The sequence below is a fragment of the Ptychodera flava genome, chromosome 12, assembly GCF_041260155.1.
Source record: "Ptychodera flava strain L36383 chromosome 12, AS_Pfla_20210202, whole genome shotgun sequence".
Lineage (NCBI taxonomy): Eukaryota > Metazoa > Hemichordata > Enteropneusta > Ptychoderidae > Ptychodera > Ptychodera flava.
Genome location: NC_091939.1, coordinates 39,742,178 through 39,759,110, shown reverse-complemented (window position 1 = coordinate 39,759,110; position 16,933 = coordinate 39,742,178). Strand labels below are relative to the sequence as shown.

The following is a 16,933-nucleotide window of genomic DNA, read 5'->3' as shown; positions in this document are numbered from 1 at the left end:
ACTTACAATCAGACGACTTTAACGGCTTATTTCAACAAACCCTGTTCTGGAAGTCATTGCCAAAGGGATTATATTCATTTACTCTTGAATTTTATGTGAGGATGTTGAATGACTGGTATACAGTCAGCAACAGAGTACACAGAAATATCAATTCTATGTACAAATGGTCGCGAAAGCTGAAGATTTTCTTCAAGCCCCTGTATTGTGTAAGATAATTTATTCTATTGAAAACTATCACGTGTTAAATCTATATAACAACATTTTACAGCGTCACAATCTGCGTGTGGATAAATTAGATTAGACGTGGTGAACTTCTCTTGGTGCTCCAAATATTGATAGCGAAGAATACAGCAATATGAATTGGAAAATATCTATAGTATCAAGAGAAAAGAAACTATAGGAATTTTATTGGAAATTTTTGCATAGATAATTACGGTGTAACAAGTATATCTTTTGATGAAAAAAATGGATTTGATGGTATGTTCTATTTGTAAAGTAACTGACTCGTTAGTGTAATTAGGGGCCCAAGCCTTGCAGCTTTGGTCCCTATTGGTTTTACTGGAGTTCAATATTCTTCTTCCGCTTCCTTTTCTTCCTCTTCTGTCACTTTTTTGTCGCTCTTAATCTCAGTAACAACTGAACGTAAACTTCTCAAACTTGCAGCGTTTATAGGTACTTATAAGTACTCGTGCATATTATCCAGAAAATTTTGATTGGTCACGTGACCTGGCGGCCATATTGGATTTTCTAAAAACCTAAAAATGACTTTTTCTGCTGACCTAGTGGTCTAGTCAGTTTGAAATTTTAATATAGCAAGCATGACCTAAGGTTTAAAGAACTGACAAATAAAATTGCATTCGGTCACGTGACCTTAGCCGCCATATTGGATTTTCGAAAAATACAACTTTAATCTTTAAAAATCTTCTCCAGAACCAACATACCGATGGAAGTGAATTTTTTCTCGTATCATCTTAAGCATAATCTCTTTCAAGTTTGCGTGAGGCATTTTGATCTGTCACGTGGTTTGGCCGCCATCTTGTATTTTGCGAAAATCGCAATTTAATCTTTAAAAATCTTCTCCAGGCGCAACACACCGATTGAACTGAAATTACACTCGTATCATCGAAGTATGATCTCTTTCAAGTTTGCAAAAGTCATTTCGATCGGTCTCTTGGTTTGGCTGCCTTCTTGGATTTTGCGAAAATCGCAATTTACTTTTTAAAGATCTTCTTCAACAGAACCAACGCACAGAATAAAAAGACATTTTACTCATATTTTCCTCAGTGTGAGCACTTTAATTTTTCTGATAGACAATTGGATCGGTGAAAAAAATTTGGCCGCCATATTGGATTTTGCATAAAACATGTAATTATCAGTGAAACGTACAGTAACTATGAGATAATGTTCAAAATCCTTCTTTTTCAAGCTCAAATTTTGCATATAATATTATCGGTGCAAGAACTTTAAACCATGTTATCCGCTTGGGCCCCGCCAAGGCTGCTTGCAGCTTTAATTTTACAATGTTTCTCTAGATCAGTTTCTGTCACAAATCTTGAAGGACATCGAGAAAAAAATTGATATTGAGTGGAAAATGGTCAATACACAAATGTTGGATGGCGGAGAAGAAAATTCTAATAAGTGTAATGTTAAAAATGAGTCTAATATGAGATGCAAAATTGAACAGGAATTTGGAAAACATTGAGAAGTTTTAGAGCTTGTGGAAAAACATGTAACTCTAATGTAACTTTGTAACTTTGTTTTCGTAAACATTCTGTATATCGGTGATTGTGAATTTTTTTTACAGATATTGTATTAGCTGTCTGGGTTTCATTTCAATAACAGATAAAAAATGAAAAAACTACAATAATGCATTTAACTATGTGTACACAATGACTGAGATCTATAAGACTATAGGACTACTTGTTTCCCTAAACCTCTCTAGACTAGTTGATGACGATTGCCAGCATTGCAAACAGTAGCGTTCCTGTGGCGGTAATAGACAATCTACACGCTGCACCAGGGTCTATATTGAGAAGTAAAGAAAAATTGAAATCATTTAATTTGAATGTAGGCACGAATATGGGTTGACTTGGCAGGAATTTCTAAGTAAAAGGACTGATTCACTGGAGACAAGCACTTTGACGTAATATTTCAAAGTGCTTTTGACCACGAGTTCAGCATCTATTTAGTTCCAGTATGGGAATTTTAGGCCCATTTGTACGTTTTGCATATTATTTGAAAGTCTATGTCGTGACACAGGTAAGCTTAAATCAATGAGTCACAAACAAGATATTTGCGAAAATTAGGAATTATGCAATTATGTCGATCAGCCGAAATGAAGGGTAGTAATTATCGTTGTTCTACTTACCATCAGATGGCGTAGTTGGTTCCTCGCATGTTTCTCCAGTCATGCAACATGGACAGGATGTGTCGGAAGGACATTCTATGTCGGGGTGACATCCACACTCAGCTAACACTGCCACAGAAATAACAATACATTTTTAAGTAGCGGGTCATTCTTTAAGAGTTGTCTTCAATTATGTGCAAATCGTATAACGTAGTTTAACCTATTAAAAGTCTTGAAGGAGTATCAGTACAACTCATTCTCTCTGTACAGTCAGATACGTTTTAAGTTTTCAACGAACAATGAGTTACATGTATCTGAAATCGACTCATACACTTAAGGGTTAAAATGGACCTGCCATTTGTCAATACCGATTTGATTCGAATATGGAATCCATCCGACTCGGCTGGCGCTAATTCTGAATCTGACGCCGATTCCTCGAATAAATACCCTGATGTTTCTGGTACAGGAGCACATATTTGTAGAATGGTTGATGGACACATTTGCCTTGTGTCAACGAAAGACTTTATCTGTCTACATGTGAACGAGCATCTAGATCAATACCTATTTGTTTTCACATGTTGTAATATTTGTAACAGTGTTTCAGCTATATTAGGCAGTGATTAAGCTCCTTTTGGATATAATTGGTTATTAAACCCAATGGACACCGTCCTGGGGACTTATAGGTTTGGTCATGTCCATGCGTGTGTGCGTGCGTCCGTTCACGCAGATATCTCAGAGATGACTGGAGCGATTTCATTCAAACTTGTACAAGGATTACTTCATACGTCATACATATGACGACATACGTCGATTTTTTTTGTGATACGATCCAATATGGCTGCCGTGCGGCCATTTTATTACGATTGTTTTCATGTACAGAGCCATAACTTAGGCGTATTTCAACCGATTTTATTCAAAGTTGGTACAAGGACATTAATCTATGTCATACATATGCACGTCAATTTGTTTTTATGATATGATCCAATATGGCTGCACGGCAGCCATTTCGTTACAATTTTTTCATATCCTTAGCCAAAACTCGGGCACGTCTCGACCGATATTATTCAAACTTGGTACAAGGACATTGACCTATATCATACATATGCACATTGATTTGTTTTGTGATACGATCCAATATGGCCGCCGTGTGGCCATTTTGTTACGATTTTTAATGTACGGAGCCATAACTCAAGCACATCTCAACCGATTTTATTCAAAATTGGTACAAGGACATTGACCTATGTCATACATATGCAAGTCAATTTGTTTCATGATATGATCCAATAGTGCCGCATGGCGGCCATTTTGTGACAGTTTTTTCATGTCCTAGCCATAACTCAGGCACGTGTCTAGCAATTTATTCAAAGCTGGTACAAGGACATTGACCTATGTTATGCATATGCATATTGATTTGTTTTACGATAAGATTGAATATGGCTGCATGGTGACCATTTTGTTACCATTTTTTCAGATCCGGAACCATAACTAAGGCATGTATCAAGCGAATTTATTCAAAGTTGGTACAAGAACATTGACTTGTGTTATACATATGTACGTCGATTTGTTCCACGATATGATCGATTTTGTTATGGTTTTTTCATGTCGAGAGCCATAACTCTGGCAAGTCTTAACTGATTTTATTCAAAGTTGGTACATGGATTTGCATTTTGATTTTTTAGACAGTAAGATCAAATATGGCTGCGTGGCGGCGATTTTGTTACGGTTTTCTCATGTACAGAGCCATAACTCAGATATATTCCCACCAGTATCATTCAAAGTTGGTACAAGGACATTTACCTATTTCATACATATGCTCGTCAATTTGTTTCATGTCATGTAGCAGTATCATGTCAATTATTGAAGTTTCGTAATTAGGCTGATATGTCAAGAAATACTGCATCGAATTTCATGAAACTTGGTACAGATGTTAAGCTCACATTTCTTTAACAGTGAAAAAGACATTTTTCAGTGTCATTTTAATTAATTTGTAATTGCATATGTAATGAACTGTCCCAATTAGAGTGATATATCCACAAATACAATGTCAAATTTGATGAAACTTGATACAGATGTTGATCTCATAGTGTTGTAAATACTGCATCAAACTTTATGAAATATAGTACCGGTGATATTCTGTCAGTGTTAGGGTAGTATGGAAAAATGTTTGGCAATGTCATCCTGTCGATTAATTACTAATTGACTCATTTAATACACTTTTGTTGTTATGATGGCGGTTTACATTGGTTTTATGTTTCCATCACCATAGAACTCATTCTTGGCCATTGAGCGCTATCTGTATCAAAGTATTTTTATCACGGACATAATTCATGAAGGGGGCTCTATCCTCTCTGAGGACTTGTAATCAAAGTACCCACTAACAAGTGGGGACTGTGTCATCAACGATGACTCGTTCAAATTAACTTTTATTATGTGTTTCAAAACTCAGACAAAAAAGGAAACTAAGTACACCTTTCTATGAATGACAATATTATACGATATATCAAATGAATTTTTTGCTGAGATCACTTAGAGTTACAACTTATCTGAGATAACTAAGTCTGGTTCATGTTCACACACAGACATACGCTCACAATGACACAGCATACTGACATCCAAGAGACCATTGATACAAACCCGTATTTACCTAAAACGGATTGCAGCCTGATATTTGATATAAATTATTTTCATATCTTATATACAAATTCCATCAGGATCATCGTTGGCTAGCTTACTATTTATTCAAATTTATGCTGTGCACATCAAAGTAATTGTTTAAAATGAATGCAGGTCCAAGTATTCTTTCTACACGTTAAAATATGTCGACCTTGGTACTGAGTACTTGGTAATTCTGCTTTCGTGTTCAAGGAAGAAACACTGACACAAATGACTTTTGTTCTGTCTAATATGTCGTGACCTGCAATTCGATCCAATGTGTACTGACATGCAATTCATTTAAGTTTGTCGTCCAATTGATATTAGTGATATTCAGCTGTTTAACATGCACTGTTATTCATCCTCCATTGATTAAGTTTATTATTATGCTAGATAACATTGTTCAAGATTGGATGTCGATTAGTCGCCATTTTAGATCATAGATGTTATATACATGGGATAGCTCACCAGTTTCACAGAGGTGTCCTGTCACACCTGAAGGACATTTACAGACTTCGTCGTCACAAGTTCCGCCATTCTCGCATGGGTTGTTCGACTTACAACGCATATCTGTTACCGAAGGAAAACAAAATAATAATCAGATTGGCAAATGTTTGACCGCCACCAATCAAATAGCAGAGAGAACGAGATCGTATCCCCTGATGAAACTCCGAACCCTTGTTTCTCTCGTTTGAATGTATACTGATAATATTCTAAAATGCACTTCGTGAGCATAATTCGTGAATGTTCATGGAAGAAAACAGAGAAAAGATAACACGCACAATATTGATAAAACACTCCAATGTCACAATGTGTTGGACATGAACCATAATGACGATGGTGATCAACAGCTCAAAGTACAAAATCTATCGACAACTGTCCAAATCTTTTGAAACCAACCATTGTGTCTGACCTGTTTCACACAAAATGCCAGTGTATCCGTCAAGGCAGTCACAACTATTGTCGGAAGGGTCAGCGGCAAACGCACAGTCTCCTCCGTTGTAACAATATATTTCACCACCGCAACGTTGTAGTATCTCTGCAATGGGAAGGGTATTATTTATAGCTGGAATCACACATTTCGCCTCACAGAGCTCTCTTACTCATAACTAAATCCCATCATAGACTGTAGACTACTTTACTATTAATTTTATATAATTTTAACGTGTATTTTACATGACTCAAATCCCTAGAAATAAACACTTTGAACTCAGTGGATATTACAATGATCATTTCATCTCTGATAATAGTTTTCAATTGTATATATTTTCCCCGTTCCTTTCCTTTAGAAAAATCATTTTTGATCTTGTTTGTTTGTTTGTACGTCCTACCTACGTCACAGTATTGCCCAGTGAATCCATCGGGACAAATACAGGAGTTGTCTTCGGGTGCGTCTGGAATTTCTCGGCAAGTACCTCCGTTCAAACAACCGTGACCACAATCGGCCGAGAAATGGGTAGCATTGATCGCACATTCAGCGTTACCTGGAATTGAAAACATATCAGTGTGTTTCAAATAAGAAACCCAGCGACATATGATACTCCTAAGACCAAATGCTCGAAGTGCCGTAAAAGTAAAATTGCTATTAGGGACCGTTCAATTTTTACGGCCGGGGGGGGGGGGGGCAAAATTTTGTCGCCGGTGTTCAATAAAATATAGACCCCCCCCTGCATTTTTCGCGAAAAAATAATGACCCCCCCCCTTTGTCAGACGAAAAAATTTGATGACCCCCCCCTACCCCGCTGAAAAATAACCAAAACCCATATGTCAAATTTACCTGCACGGTTTGGATTTGAACTCGCGGCGCACTTTATTCGTGTAGCAGAGATGCCAGTGTACAAACTTCTCAGCCACATCCATGCAAATGTCTGTTAATTAGGACGACTGTAAGGCAATTTTTAACTTCATTTCCATAGACAACTTATGTCCATGGATATTGTAAAAGTAAAGTAAAGTAAGCCTTTATTGAAATCGTATCCCAGTTGGGATCTTGATCATAAAGTACAATAAAGGTTTTGCAAAAACAACAATAAAGTAAACTTTATTGGAGTGGTTCGCCAAAGGCAGCCCTCCGGTTAAGAGGGTCATGGGCCATTACGTAAAGTCAACTTTATTCTAGTGGGCAACCAAAGGTGGCCCGCTGTTAAAAAGAGGGTCGATCTTGGCCATTGCACGAAGTAAACTTTACTGAACACGGCCGCTGAAGGCGTCCGGCCGTTAAGATGGTCATCGGGTATTACAATAAAGTCAATTTATTGTAGTGGGCCGCCGCAGGCGGCCCGCCGGTAAAGAGGGTCGATCATGGCCATTGCATGAAGTAAACCTAATTGGAGTGGGCCGCCAAAGGCGTCTGCCCGCTAAGAGGGTCTTGGGTAATACATAAAGTATATTTATTGTAGTGGGCCGCCAAAGGCGGCCCGCCGGTAAAGAGGGTCGATCATGGCCATGGCATAAAGTGAACTTTATTGTAGGTATTATGTTTTTGTAAATGTGATGACCCCCCCTTTCCTACCAGTGAAAAAGTGATGACCCCCCCCTTCGCGGATTCCAAAATTATGATGACCCCCCTGGATTTTGCCGCCCCCGGCCGTAAAAACTGAACGGTCCCTTAAACAAATCAATTGATGTGTTGTATTGAATTGCTATCAAAGAAATCTTTTTCTGAAAAGAAAAGAAGATTAGCACCTTCACATGATTTTAAAAATCGATACTTGTGGGCCTTGCCTTGCAAAATACTTCTAGTTTTTAAAATGTAGAGTATGGAAATAAACCACATCAAAATGCTGTCAGGAACGCATGGCGGGACGATGAGTTACCTTTTTAATGGAATAGTGTATAGAAGAGGTCGGGGTATCCAAGAAAGACCAAAAGTCGCAACCGATTTTGCTGTGGGACATTTCAGCAGTGTCAGGACTCAAGTGGCCTGCAGAATCAAACTTCAGTTGGTCTAGTACCACGGGACATCAGTTCAGTAAAAGGTCAACACAAGGGTTATCCCCGTTCAGCCGATAGGCCTTGATGGCCATCCCCGTCAATTAAGCTGATAGGTGTCAAGGGCCAGCCACCGTCCCTGAGGCTGCGTTCACAAATAACGATTAGGGGGGGGGGGGGTGCTGAAGGAATCGCGATCAAAATCTTATTTTTTTCAGATCCCCCCTTTATACCCTAAAAAAATTTCAAATCCCCTCTACGTCATCAAACTTTTTCAAGTCCCCCCTCCCAACTATCACAAGCCCATATACAGTAAAGGATGTGCGCGCAGAAAAAATAAACAATCGCGCCGTTTCGCTCGCAGATGTTCAACACTACCTGTTATTAACAGTTTGGAAAGTCATATTCCTAAGGTAAGAGCACACAAAATGACGATCATGAGAGAGTAGGCAAATCGTGAATTCTGGCTAATTGTCAAATTGAAAAAACTGAGCACAGTGACCTACCAAATATTTGTTTCAAAAGTACAAGACATATATGAATTAGATACTCAAAATTGACAATACTGGAAGGCGAAAATATTCCATCAAATAAATGTTTTAATCTCTGAAACTTTGGGTGTAATAATGGCAAATCCTTTAAAACATAATTCAATTTAGTCACATATTCTTTACTATTCAAAGTTTTACTTTTGTTTTTTTTTATGATGAGAATGTAAAATTTAGAAAATCAAGCATGGCGACACTATCTTTTTCCTTTATATTTGATATTTTTCTCATATGCTAGAATTCAAAAATCCCTGATAACTTATACAGTCACTTAATCAGTCTCCCTGTCTTCCATGTGTTGCTCTTTGGCCTGGTCTTGTGTACAAGTATGTTTCACTGTCATGAGTGTTATTTGACCCAAACACTTCTTGAACTACCATGTACATCAGAGTCAGAGCTACACTGTATCTTTTGCACTGCTCAGGTATGCAGTGACAGCGACATTGCTGTAGCAGGTCGGTACCTGTTAGTGACACTACCCGTAGGGAGAAGCTTTATTAACTTTGATAATTTTGACAATATTTTGTTCAATTTGTACAACTGTGTTCTTGTTCTACTCTCTACAGCATGTTAAACTGTCCAGTATTCAGCTTGCTAACACAGCCTGTGTATGTGTACCATGCATTTGTATCATTCACTGACAACTGACTGTCAGTCTGGACTCGAATTAAATTATCACTTAATACATATTTATATTTACAGGCTCTGTCGACAAACTGAATATTGTGTGTTTGAGCATGCTGTAGGGAAACAGCAAGAAACTGTAATAGATATATTGCACAGAAATATTGAAAAAAGCTGTATTCGGTTGCAGCTTCTGCCCCTGCACATGTTTGTTTTTTTACGAAAAAATCATACGTTTGATTTTTTTCAAGATAAAAATAATGAAATGTGACAAAATGGTTCTAGATTTTGTTAAAGTATTACAAACATTAAGCTTACAACAATTGGATGACACAAAAATGGTATTCATTTTTCATTGAATAACCTACAAAAACTTATGGGAAAATATAAAACGTAAAAGGGAACCGAACAATTTTGAAGCCCCCCCCCTACAGGCAGAGCAAAACTTTCAAGTCCCCCTCCACTACCCCAAAAATTTTCGAATCCCCCCCGAATTCCTCCAGCCCCCTAACCATTCTTGTGAACGCAGCCTAAGCCCTCGAAAGAAGCTACGTCTCCACACAATTCAAATCAGCCAGCCTCTTTCTCAAGAGATACGACCCCCGGACAATTCCAAGAGGATCACCAGTGATTTTGCCAGGAGCATTATTCAATTTCCAATTCCCTAAAACTTTGCCACCAATGGCCAGTTCCAGCCTTAGGCTGGCTGTGTAATCCAAAGGCACTGTGCTGCCAGTGCCCTATACAGGAAAGTGGTAAAACAATAGCAAACCTGAGTAACAAAGTATGCTGGCTTAATGCTGTTACCGTCCACTTTTTTCGATCTCTAAATCCTTATTACTTTAACGCTTCAAAGGGGCAGGTCATTTATCAGCTTTATCTAAAAGTAAATTGACTAATTTGATAAAATGTTCAATGGAAAACAAAGAACTAACACCATGGGAGTACTCATTGTCAACGAGAACTAATCCGAAAACCAGGGATAAAGAACTGCCCCTTAAATTGCCACCTCTTATCGTCGGACCACATACTACCCTTACCGTCTACTCTCCCAGCGTGTCGATTTGGTCACAGGATTAAATAAGTCGGTCAACATCTCGCGATACACTCATGACGTGAAATTAAGAAAGGGCTGAAACATAGGAGCTAGTATCGATGATTTTACTCTTACGATTTCCAGATTTTAGTACATGCTAAATGTAATCCATCGATCACTATTCTTCAATTGATGTCAAATTATGATATCGTGTATAGCCTCGACATCTAAGCTTACATGCATGATGCTACTGTGTTGTAACAATAACACAAACAAGGTTTTCCTATTTCGTTTTCCTATTTTTTACACAATGTCTGACCATCTGAAGTCATAACCGATCTCTTCCTCAATACTTTTTGATATTACATCAAATTTATTAAAATCGCTTCTATGTACATTGTGGATATTTCAACCCTTTTACAATTCATGCCACAAGACCGTTATTTTGAATTTGGCGCACATGTACCTTCTATATACCAGATGATACTACATAACTGGAGACATGTATGTTGATGCTTATTATTGATTGTTTTTTTATGCTCTTCCTTTTAGTTGTCATATTAAACTATTAGAATTTCTTGTATTATTTCCAGGAACAATCGTCAATGTGAAATCTTATGATTTATTGTACACCTGTATCTTTACATACGACTCGATTAGTTGAGTTCAGCAATTAAATTGCATTCTGCAGTAATTATAATGTCTTCCCTTAAGCTCTTCATACGACTACGGAAATTCATCATCTGCATTTGAGATGGCAATGTCAAAACTTGAAGTTTCGATCCAAACACACCAGTTTTCGTCTCTGCATCAAAACAGTGACCCTTCAAAAGTTCATGCACAAAAATAAGTGACCCTCCCCCTTATCAATGCATGAAAATAAGTGACCCTCCCCTGTTACTTAATAAAACCCGCAATGCGTTCAAGACCCCCTTCTGACTTGCCATACTTTTGAAGTCCCCTCCAAAAAAGAAGGCAAAATGTGGTTGATATAACGCTTTGTCCACAAAATATCAAATCATATGTGTGTGATAATTCATGTAAATGTACTGTGCTTGAAGTGGCAGGTAAAAAGTGCATGCGTGAAAAAAAATGTAATTTTTAGATTTCATCGATAATGTTGATTCACTATTCCCCCCCCCCTGTAATTTATGTCCAGTCCCTTATTCAGTTGCACAACCACAACTTCATCAGCAGATTAACCTGAACTCATCCTCGTAACCTTTTGTAGCATTGACCTCAAAATCGGATCGTAGACTTTTGGTATTTCATACCTGCCAGTGTCTCTGTTTAAAGGTGGTTAGTAAACGCAGATATATAGAGTCTCCTATATAGTCATCAGCGTCGAAATATCTAGGATATTTATCAAACACTTGTACATTTTTGTATGTACCGTGTTGCCTTGTAATTCGATGTGTCTATGTTGGGAAACCTCCGAGATACACATTACAGTCCATTTCTAGATAAGCCTGGCAAATTGTCAGGCACCCATGTTGTCATATTCAGTTAGATAGTGTCTATCATTTCACTTCTTCTTCAGTGAGTTAGAAAATGAGTAAATATTTAGACCAGTTACTTGCTTAGTTCCCAGAGATAAAAATGCTCACGCTTACTTCAGATATGGAGAATGCTACGTAGGCTGATATTTCACTATTGGTAGCATATTTTACACAGATCTTCGTATATATCAATCCAATGAGAACGAGTATTCCTTGCGCAGGCATCATTTTTACTCACTGCAGTGCCATCGACAAAGTCACTAGCCCTAAAGATTATATACGTAAGTCCTACTCACCTGATACGCCGGTCAAAAGTAAACTAACCGCGATCCCGATCAAAAATATACGTGAACAATGAATATTCATTTTGTCGACTGAATTTCCTCTCGCTGTTTTTCTAGCTGGCAAAAGTGTTTGCAGTATTGTGACGATTTGTGACTCCTGGTGCTTATATCTGCAGGACAGTCTTCCTCGTTGCAGCTCTTGCTTGCATTCAATGTATATGCCCTCTGTGTTACCTATTTTTACTTTTATATTTTATTGCATAGGGATTGCTCAGTCACATGTTGCACCTCGATAGGCCTGACCATGAACCTATCACTGACCGTGTTAGGTGAATGGTCTGCCTGCCCTAACCGTGAAGGACATCAGTAGTGTTTACATCTTACATTGTGTAAGAGCACAAAGCTTGCAGCGTCTGTTGAAACGGACAATGATCACCAAGTGAAATTCAAGCTGTTAGAATATACCCGGTACAAGTACAAAAACAAATTTATAAGGGAATTCTAAGTCTGTCAAGAATTTGGATGTGAACCAGATATTCCGTAGCCTAATTTCTACGAATAACCTTTAATTAACGTTCAAAACAGCAATATTCATGCTCGTGGTACGGCGGAATTGGTTCAAGACAATAGTAGAATGTATGGATAGATTTGACTGATATAACTCCACGGTTAAAGGGAAACGATCGTCGGAACTGCGTCTGTGCGAATTTCTGGTTTACAAAGAATGTATTTCGTGCATGATATGCACCTCATCAACACAGCTGTAACATTTAAATTATACGATGTAGATTATGACAGACATGTTTTAACTTTCATTAATCACCATCGTACCTTGGTACAGTGTTTATATTGGTAGTATGGGTCCAATACGATCTTTGAACGCAGTTCCGGAAAATAGATAATATGAGTTTGTGTAGTTATACGTGACTGTTGTCAGATGTAATAGTAAGGGCGAAACTTAGGTTAGTTTGTTGAGGTGGTTATTATCTCTCGCTCAAGGAAAGCAATGGGATTGTTTGGCGTTATTTACCGAATTTCCCTGCTACAAGTCTCGTTTATATTTGTTCTACTCACAAAGACCTCCCTCCCGTGTATGGCACAATTCTTGTTTCATTTTTATGTACGGCACCAGTACTATACTGACTCTAAAATTACGACATCGTACCAACGATAACTTGCTAAACATGTATTAAGACAAGAACACAATATGAATCAGCATTGAACTTCACTGACACGTCATCGTGTGAACAAATAATTTGTCCAGCGACTAGGAACTGTGATAAAATTCAGCTGTAATACTTCAACGATAAACCGAGGACACTGACTCCATCCCCACTCGAGTTCATCGTTTAAAACCAATATCAACCGAAAACCCACATGTCATGATAATGGCGATGGGGCAACTACAAGTACGATTATACATATTTGGAGCTACATTATTTTGTATGCTACAAGAGTTCATGCTCAACTCTGTCGGAGATTCGAAACGGTGTCCCAATACTATAATGGAAGAGAAATTCAATGAAAAGAACAGACGGTTACTGTCCTCAGGCTACTATCCAATCAGATCACAGGCTTTGCAATGCCATGTGCAAATAATATGAAAGCTGACCTTGACCGTAGACATATCTTTGAATATATGACACGTTTGCTAAGTGAGAGTCTACGAACATTGGAATTGCAGATTTCCCAACCATTCATTATTATAGTTTCAAAAACTTTTCCCATTTTCTTGACTTGTTTTGCATATAACACAGTATATATCAAGTAAGGTCACAAGCCCAAGAATCATAATTTCACAAATCAAGCCCGCCCTGTCATTGTTCAGTCTGTTCAGGTGCCGCTGTTGAGAATGTTGTGTGTTTAGAATAATATAGGCTATGTTGTCTTGACAACCCACGGATTGTATACCAAAACAATGTTCTCGCAGCTCTAATCTTTTTAAAATGTATATGAAAATATCTCCTCTCACCATCTCTAACCTCTATTAGACAAGAATGAGAAATCTTGTAAATACTTCTAGACAGACAAAAATGAGAAATCTAGTTGTAAATTACTACCAGACAGACAAGAAAATCAATCGACAATTTTGATCAAAAATGAAAACTTTGCAGACACATCTCTTTAGGTTCGTAGGTTTAACTGACCACTTGCCCATTTAACGCGTTTTAAAAACGTGCACGATTGTTAAAGTCACTCATTCATTCTACGCTTATTTTATTTTCATAGATGTCGCAAAATTCTACATAAGCTTCGAAATAAATCATGCTTCAAATTGCTTCAAATACTATATTTTGCGGTTGTTTATTCGTTCAATTACAATATATTCAACGATGTCATGTCATTTCAAGGTTTCAAACAGAATTTGTTTCATGAAATGATCTTCGAATAACAAGAACTGGTTTATGCTTCATTGAGAAAAATCCCTAAATTAATGAAGTTGTATATCAGTTAAGAAATACAATCAAGATGAAAAACTAAGGGTACATCTAGTTTTTAGAATATGACCGACGTTATAGCATACTAGCAAATCCAAGGCTGCTCTTTGTCGTGGAAGCCGCGCAATTAATCGGAGGTCTGGATCAGAACTGCACAGTCAGTGAAGCTAACCACAATTCCCCTTGATTTTTGAACTCAGACATTGTTTGCGAAAGGCTTCTTGAATTTATTAATTTCCGAACAATTTGAAATTTGGAATTTAATTTCAGGATTATTTGTTGATAGTATGTCCCAAAAAGTTCAGCAGTAAATTGAATAAGAAGTCGATGTTTGAAGCTGCTAACAATTGTACACTTGTCAGGGTCAAGTTATCAGCAACTATGATGGTCCCATCAAACCATCTGTCAGACATGCAAATTTTCTTTGTCACGAACATTTAAAAAAATTAAATGCCCTGTCTTTTACCAAAACAGATGCAACTTCTTATTAAATTTACCAAATTGCTGTCTCCTCTGCAGAAAAGGGGTTGATCTTCTCATTATTCATAGTGGGAAATTAGAAAATTATGAAATAATTATCAAAAAACTGCTGTCAGAATTGTGAAATATGGACGGCGCTGTTCTGTGTACGGAAGATTGATTTGCTTCAGTTGAGAATGAGTGATCTTCGTATTGATCATGAAGAATTGTGGGTAGCCTCACTTACTGTGAACTGTGAGGCTAGGTGCATACAGTACAACTATCTGACTATAAAACTTTTGGTTTGATGTGAACTCATTTTACAAACAGATCTGAACACCAAGCTAGTATGAACTTGCTGTTACTAGGAGACGCTACCCTTACAAGGCACACTCTCTTAAAATGACCTTCACGTACCCTCGTCGTCACAATAGCAGTATAATTAGCACACGATACATTTGAGATGGCAATGTCAAAACTTGAAGTTTCAATCCAAACACACCAGTTTTCGTGTCTGAAATATTTAGTTGCACAACCACAACTTCATCAGCAGATTAGTGAACTCATCCTCGTAACCTTTTGTAGGCGTGACCTCAAAATCGGATCGTAGACTTTTGGTATTTCATACATCCCAGTGTCTCTGTTAAAAGGTGGTTAGTAAACGGAGATATATACAGTCTCCTATATAGTCATCAGCGTCGAAATATCTGGGATACTTATCAAGCACTTGTACATTTTTGTATATACCGTGTTGCCTTGTAATTCTATGTGTCTATGTTGGGAAACCTCCGAGATACACATTACAGTCCATTTCTAGATAAGCCTGGCAAATTCTCAGGCACCCATGTTGTCATATTCAGTTAGATAGTGTCTCTGATTTCATTCAAATGAACTCCTTCAGTGAGTTAGAAAATGAGTTACAATCTAGACCGGTTACAAGCTTATTTCCCAGAGATTAAAATTCTCACGCTTACTTCTGATATGGAGAATGCTACGTAGGCTGATATTTTAACACTATTGGTAGCATATTTTACACAGATCTTGGTATATATCAATCCGATCAGAAGGAGTATTCCTTGCGCAGGCATCATTTTTACTCACTGCAGTGCCATCGACAACGTTACTAGCCCTAAAGATTATGGACGTAAGTCTTACTCACCTGATACGCCGGTCAAAAGTAAACTAACCGCGATCCCGATCAAAAATATACGTGAACAATGAATATTCATTTTGTCGACTTAATTTCCTCACGCTGTTTTTCTAGCTGGCAAAAGTGTTTGAAGTACTGTGACGATTTGTGACTCCTGGTGCTTATATCTGCAGGACAGTCTTCCTCGTTGCAGCTCTTGCTTGCATTTAATGTATATGCCCTACTTTGTTGCCTACTTTTACTTTTGGATTTGATTGCATAGGGATTGCTCAGTCACATGTTGCGCCTCGATACGCCTGACCATGAACCTATCACTTACCGTGTTAGGTGAATGGTCTGCCGGCCTTGACCGTGAAGGACATCAGTAGTGTTTACATCTTACATTGTGTCAGAGCACAAAGCTTGCAGCGTCTGTTGAAACGGACAATGATCACCAAGTGAAATTCAAGCGGTTAGATTATACGCGGTACAAGTACAAAAACATATTTATAAGGGAATTCTAAGTCTGTCAAGAATTTGAATGTGAACAAGATATTCCGTAGCCTAATGTCTATGAATAACCTTTAATAACGTTCAAAACAGCAATATTCATGCTCGTGGTACGGTGATAATGGTTAAAGACAATAGTAGAATGTATGGATAGATTTGACTGATATAACTCCACGGTTAAAGGGAAACGATCGTCGGAACTGCGTCTGTGCGAATTTCTGGTTTACAAAGAATGTATTTCGTGCACGATAGCTAGATGCACCTCATCAACATAGCTACAACATTTAAATTATACGATGTAGATTATGACAAACATTTTTTAACTTTCATTAATCACCATCGTACCTCGGATGCAGTGTTTATATTGGTAGTATGGGTCCCATACAACCTTTGAGCGCCGTTCCAGAAACAAGATAATATGAGTTTCTATAATTATACGTGACTGTTGTCAGATGTAATAGTAAGGGCAAAATTGG

The 16,933-nt window shown here is 37.8% G+C and overlaps 1 protein-coding gene across 2 annotated transcripts; it reads right to left on the bottom strand.

Annotated features, from left to right (window-relative positions):
• Positions 1-1,274: 1,274 nt before the first annotated feature.
• LOC139145858 (fibropellin-3-like) lies at positions 1,275-16,195 on the bottom strand. 2 transcript variants are annotated; one of them, XM_070717275.1, is made up of 6 exons: positions 15,978-16,195; positions 6,331-6,483; positions 5,913-6,038; positions 5,468-5,569; positions 2,369-2,476; positions 1,275-2,023 (listed from the first exon to the last, which is right to left on the bottom strand). In XM_070717275.1, the coding sequence occupies exons 1-6, from the start codon at positions 16,045-16,047 to the stop codon at positions 1,944-1,946; spliced, it is 639 nt and encodes a 212-aa protein (XP_070573376.1). In that variant the 5' UTR covers positions 16,048-16,195; the 3' UTR covers positions 1,275-1,943. The 2 variants fall into 2 exon arrangements, with proteins under 2 accessions (XP_070573376.1, XP_070573377.1); XM_070717276.1 differs by lacking the exon at positions 15,978-16,195 and adding an exon at positions 11,934-12,150.
• Positions 16,196-16,933: the final 738 nt, after the last annotated feature.

Excerpts from the sequence above, each read along its gene's own strand:
- LOC139145858 (XM_070717275.1), bottom strand. The coding sequence starts at position 16,047 with ATGAATATTCATTGTTCACGTATATTTTTGATCGGGATCGCGGTTAGT. Across the intron at positions 6,484-15,977 it reads ACTTTTGACCGGCGTATCAG|GTAACGCTGAATGTGCGATC; the intron begins GTGAGTAAGACT and ends TTTCAATTCCAG. Across the intron at positions 5,570-5,912 it reads TGGCATTTTGTGTGAAACAG|ATATGCGTTGTAAGTCGAAC; the intron begins GTCAGACACAAT and ends CTTCGGTAACAG.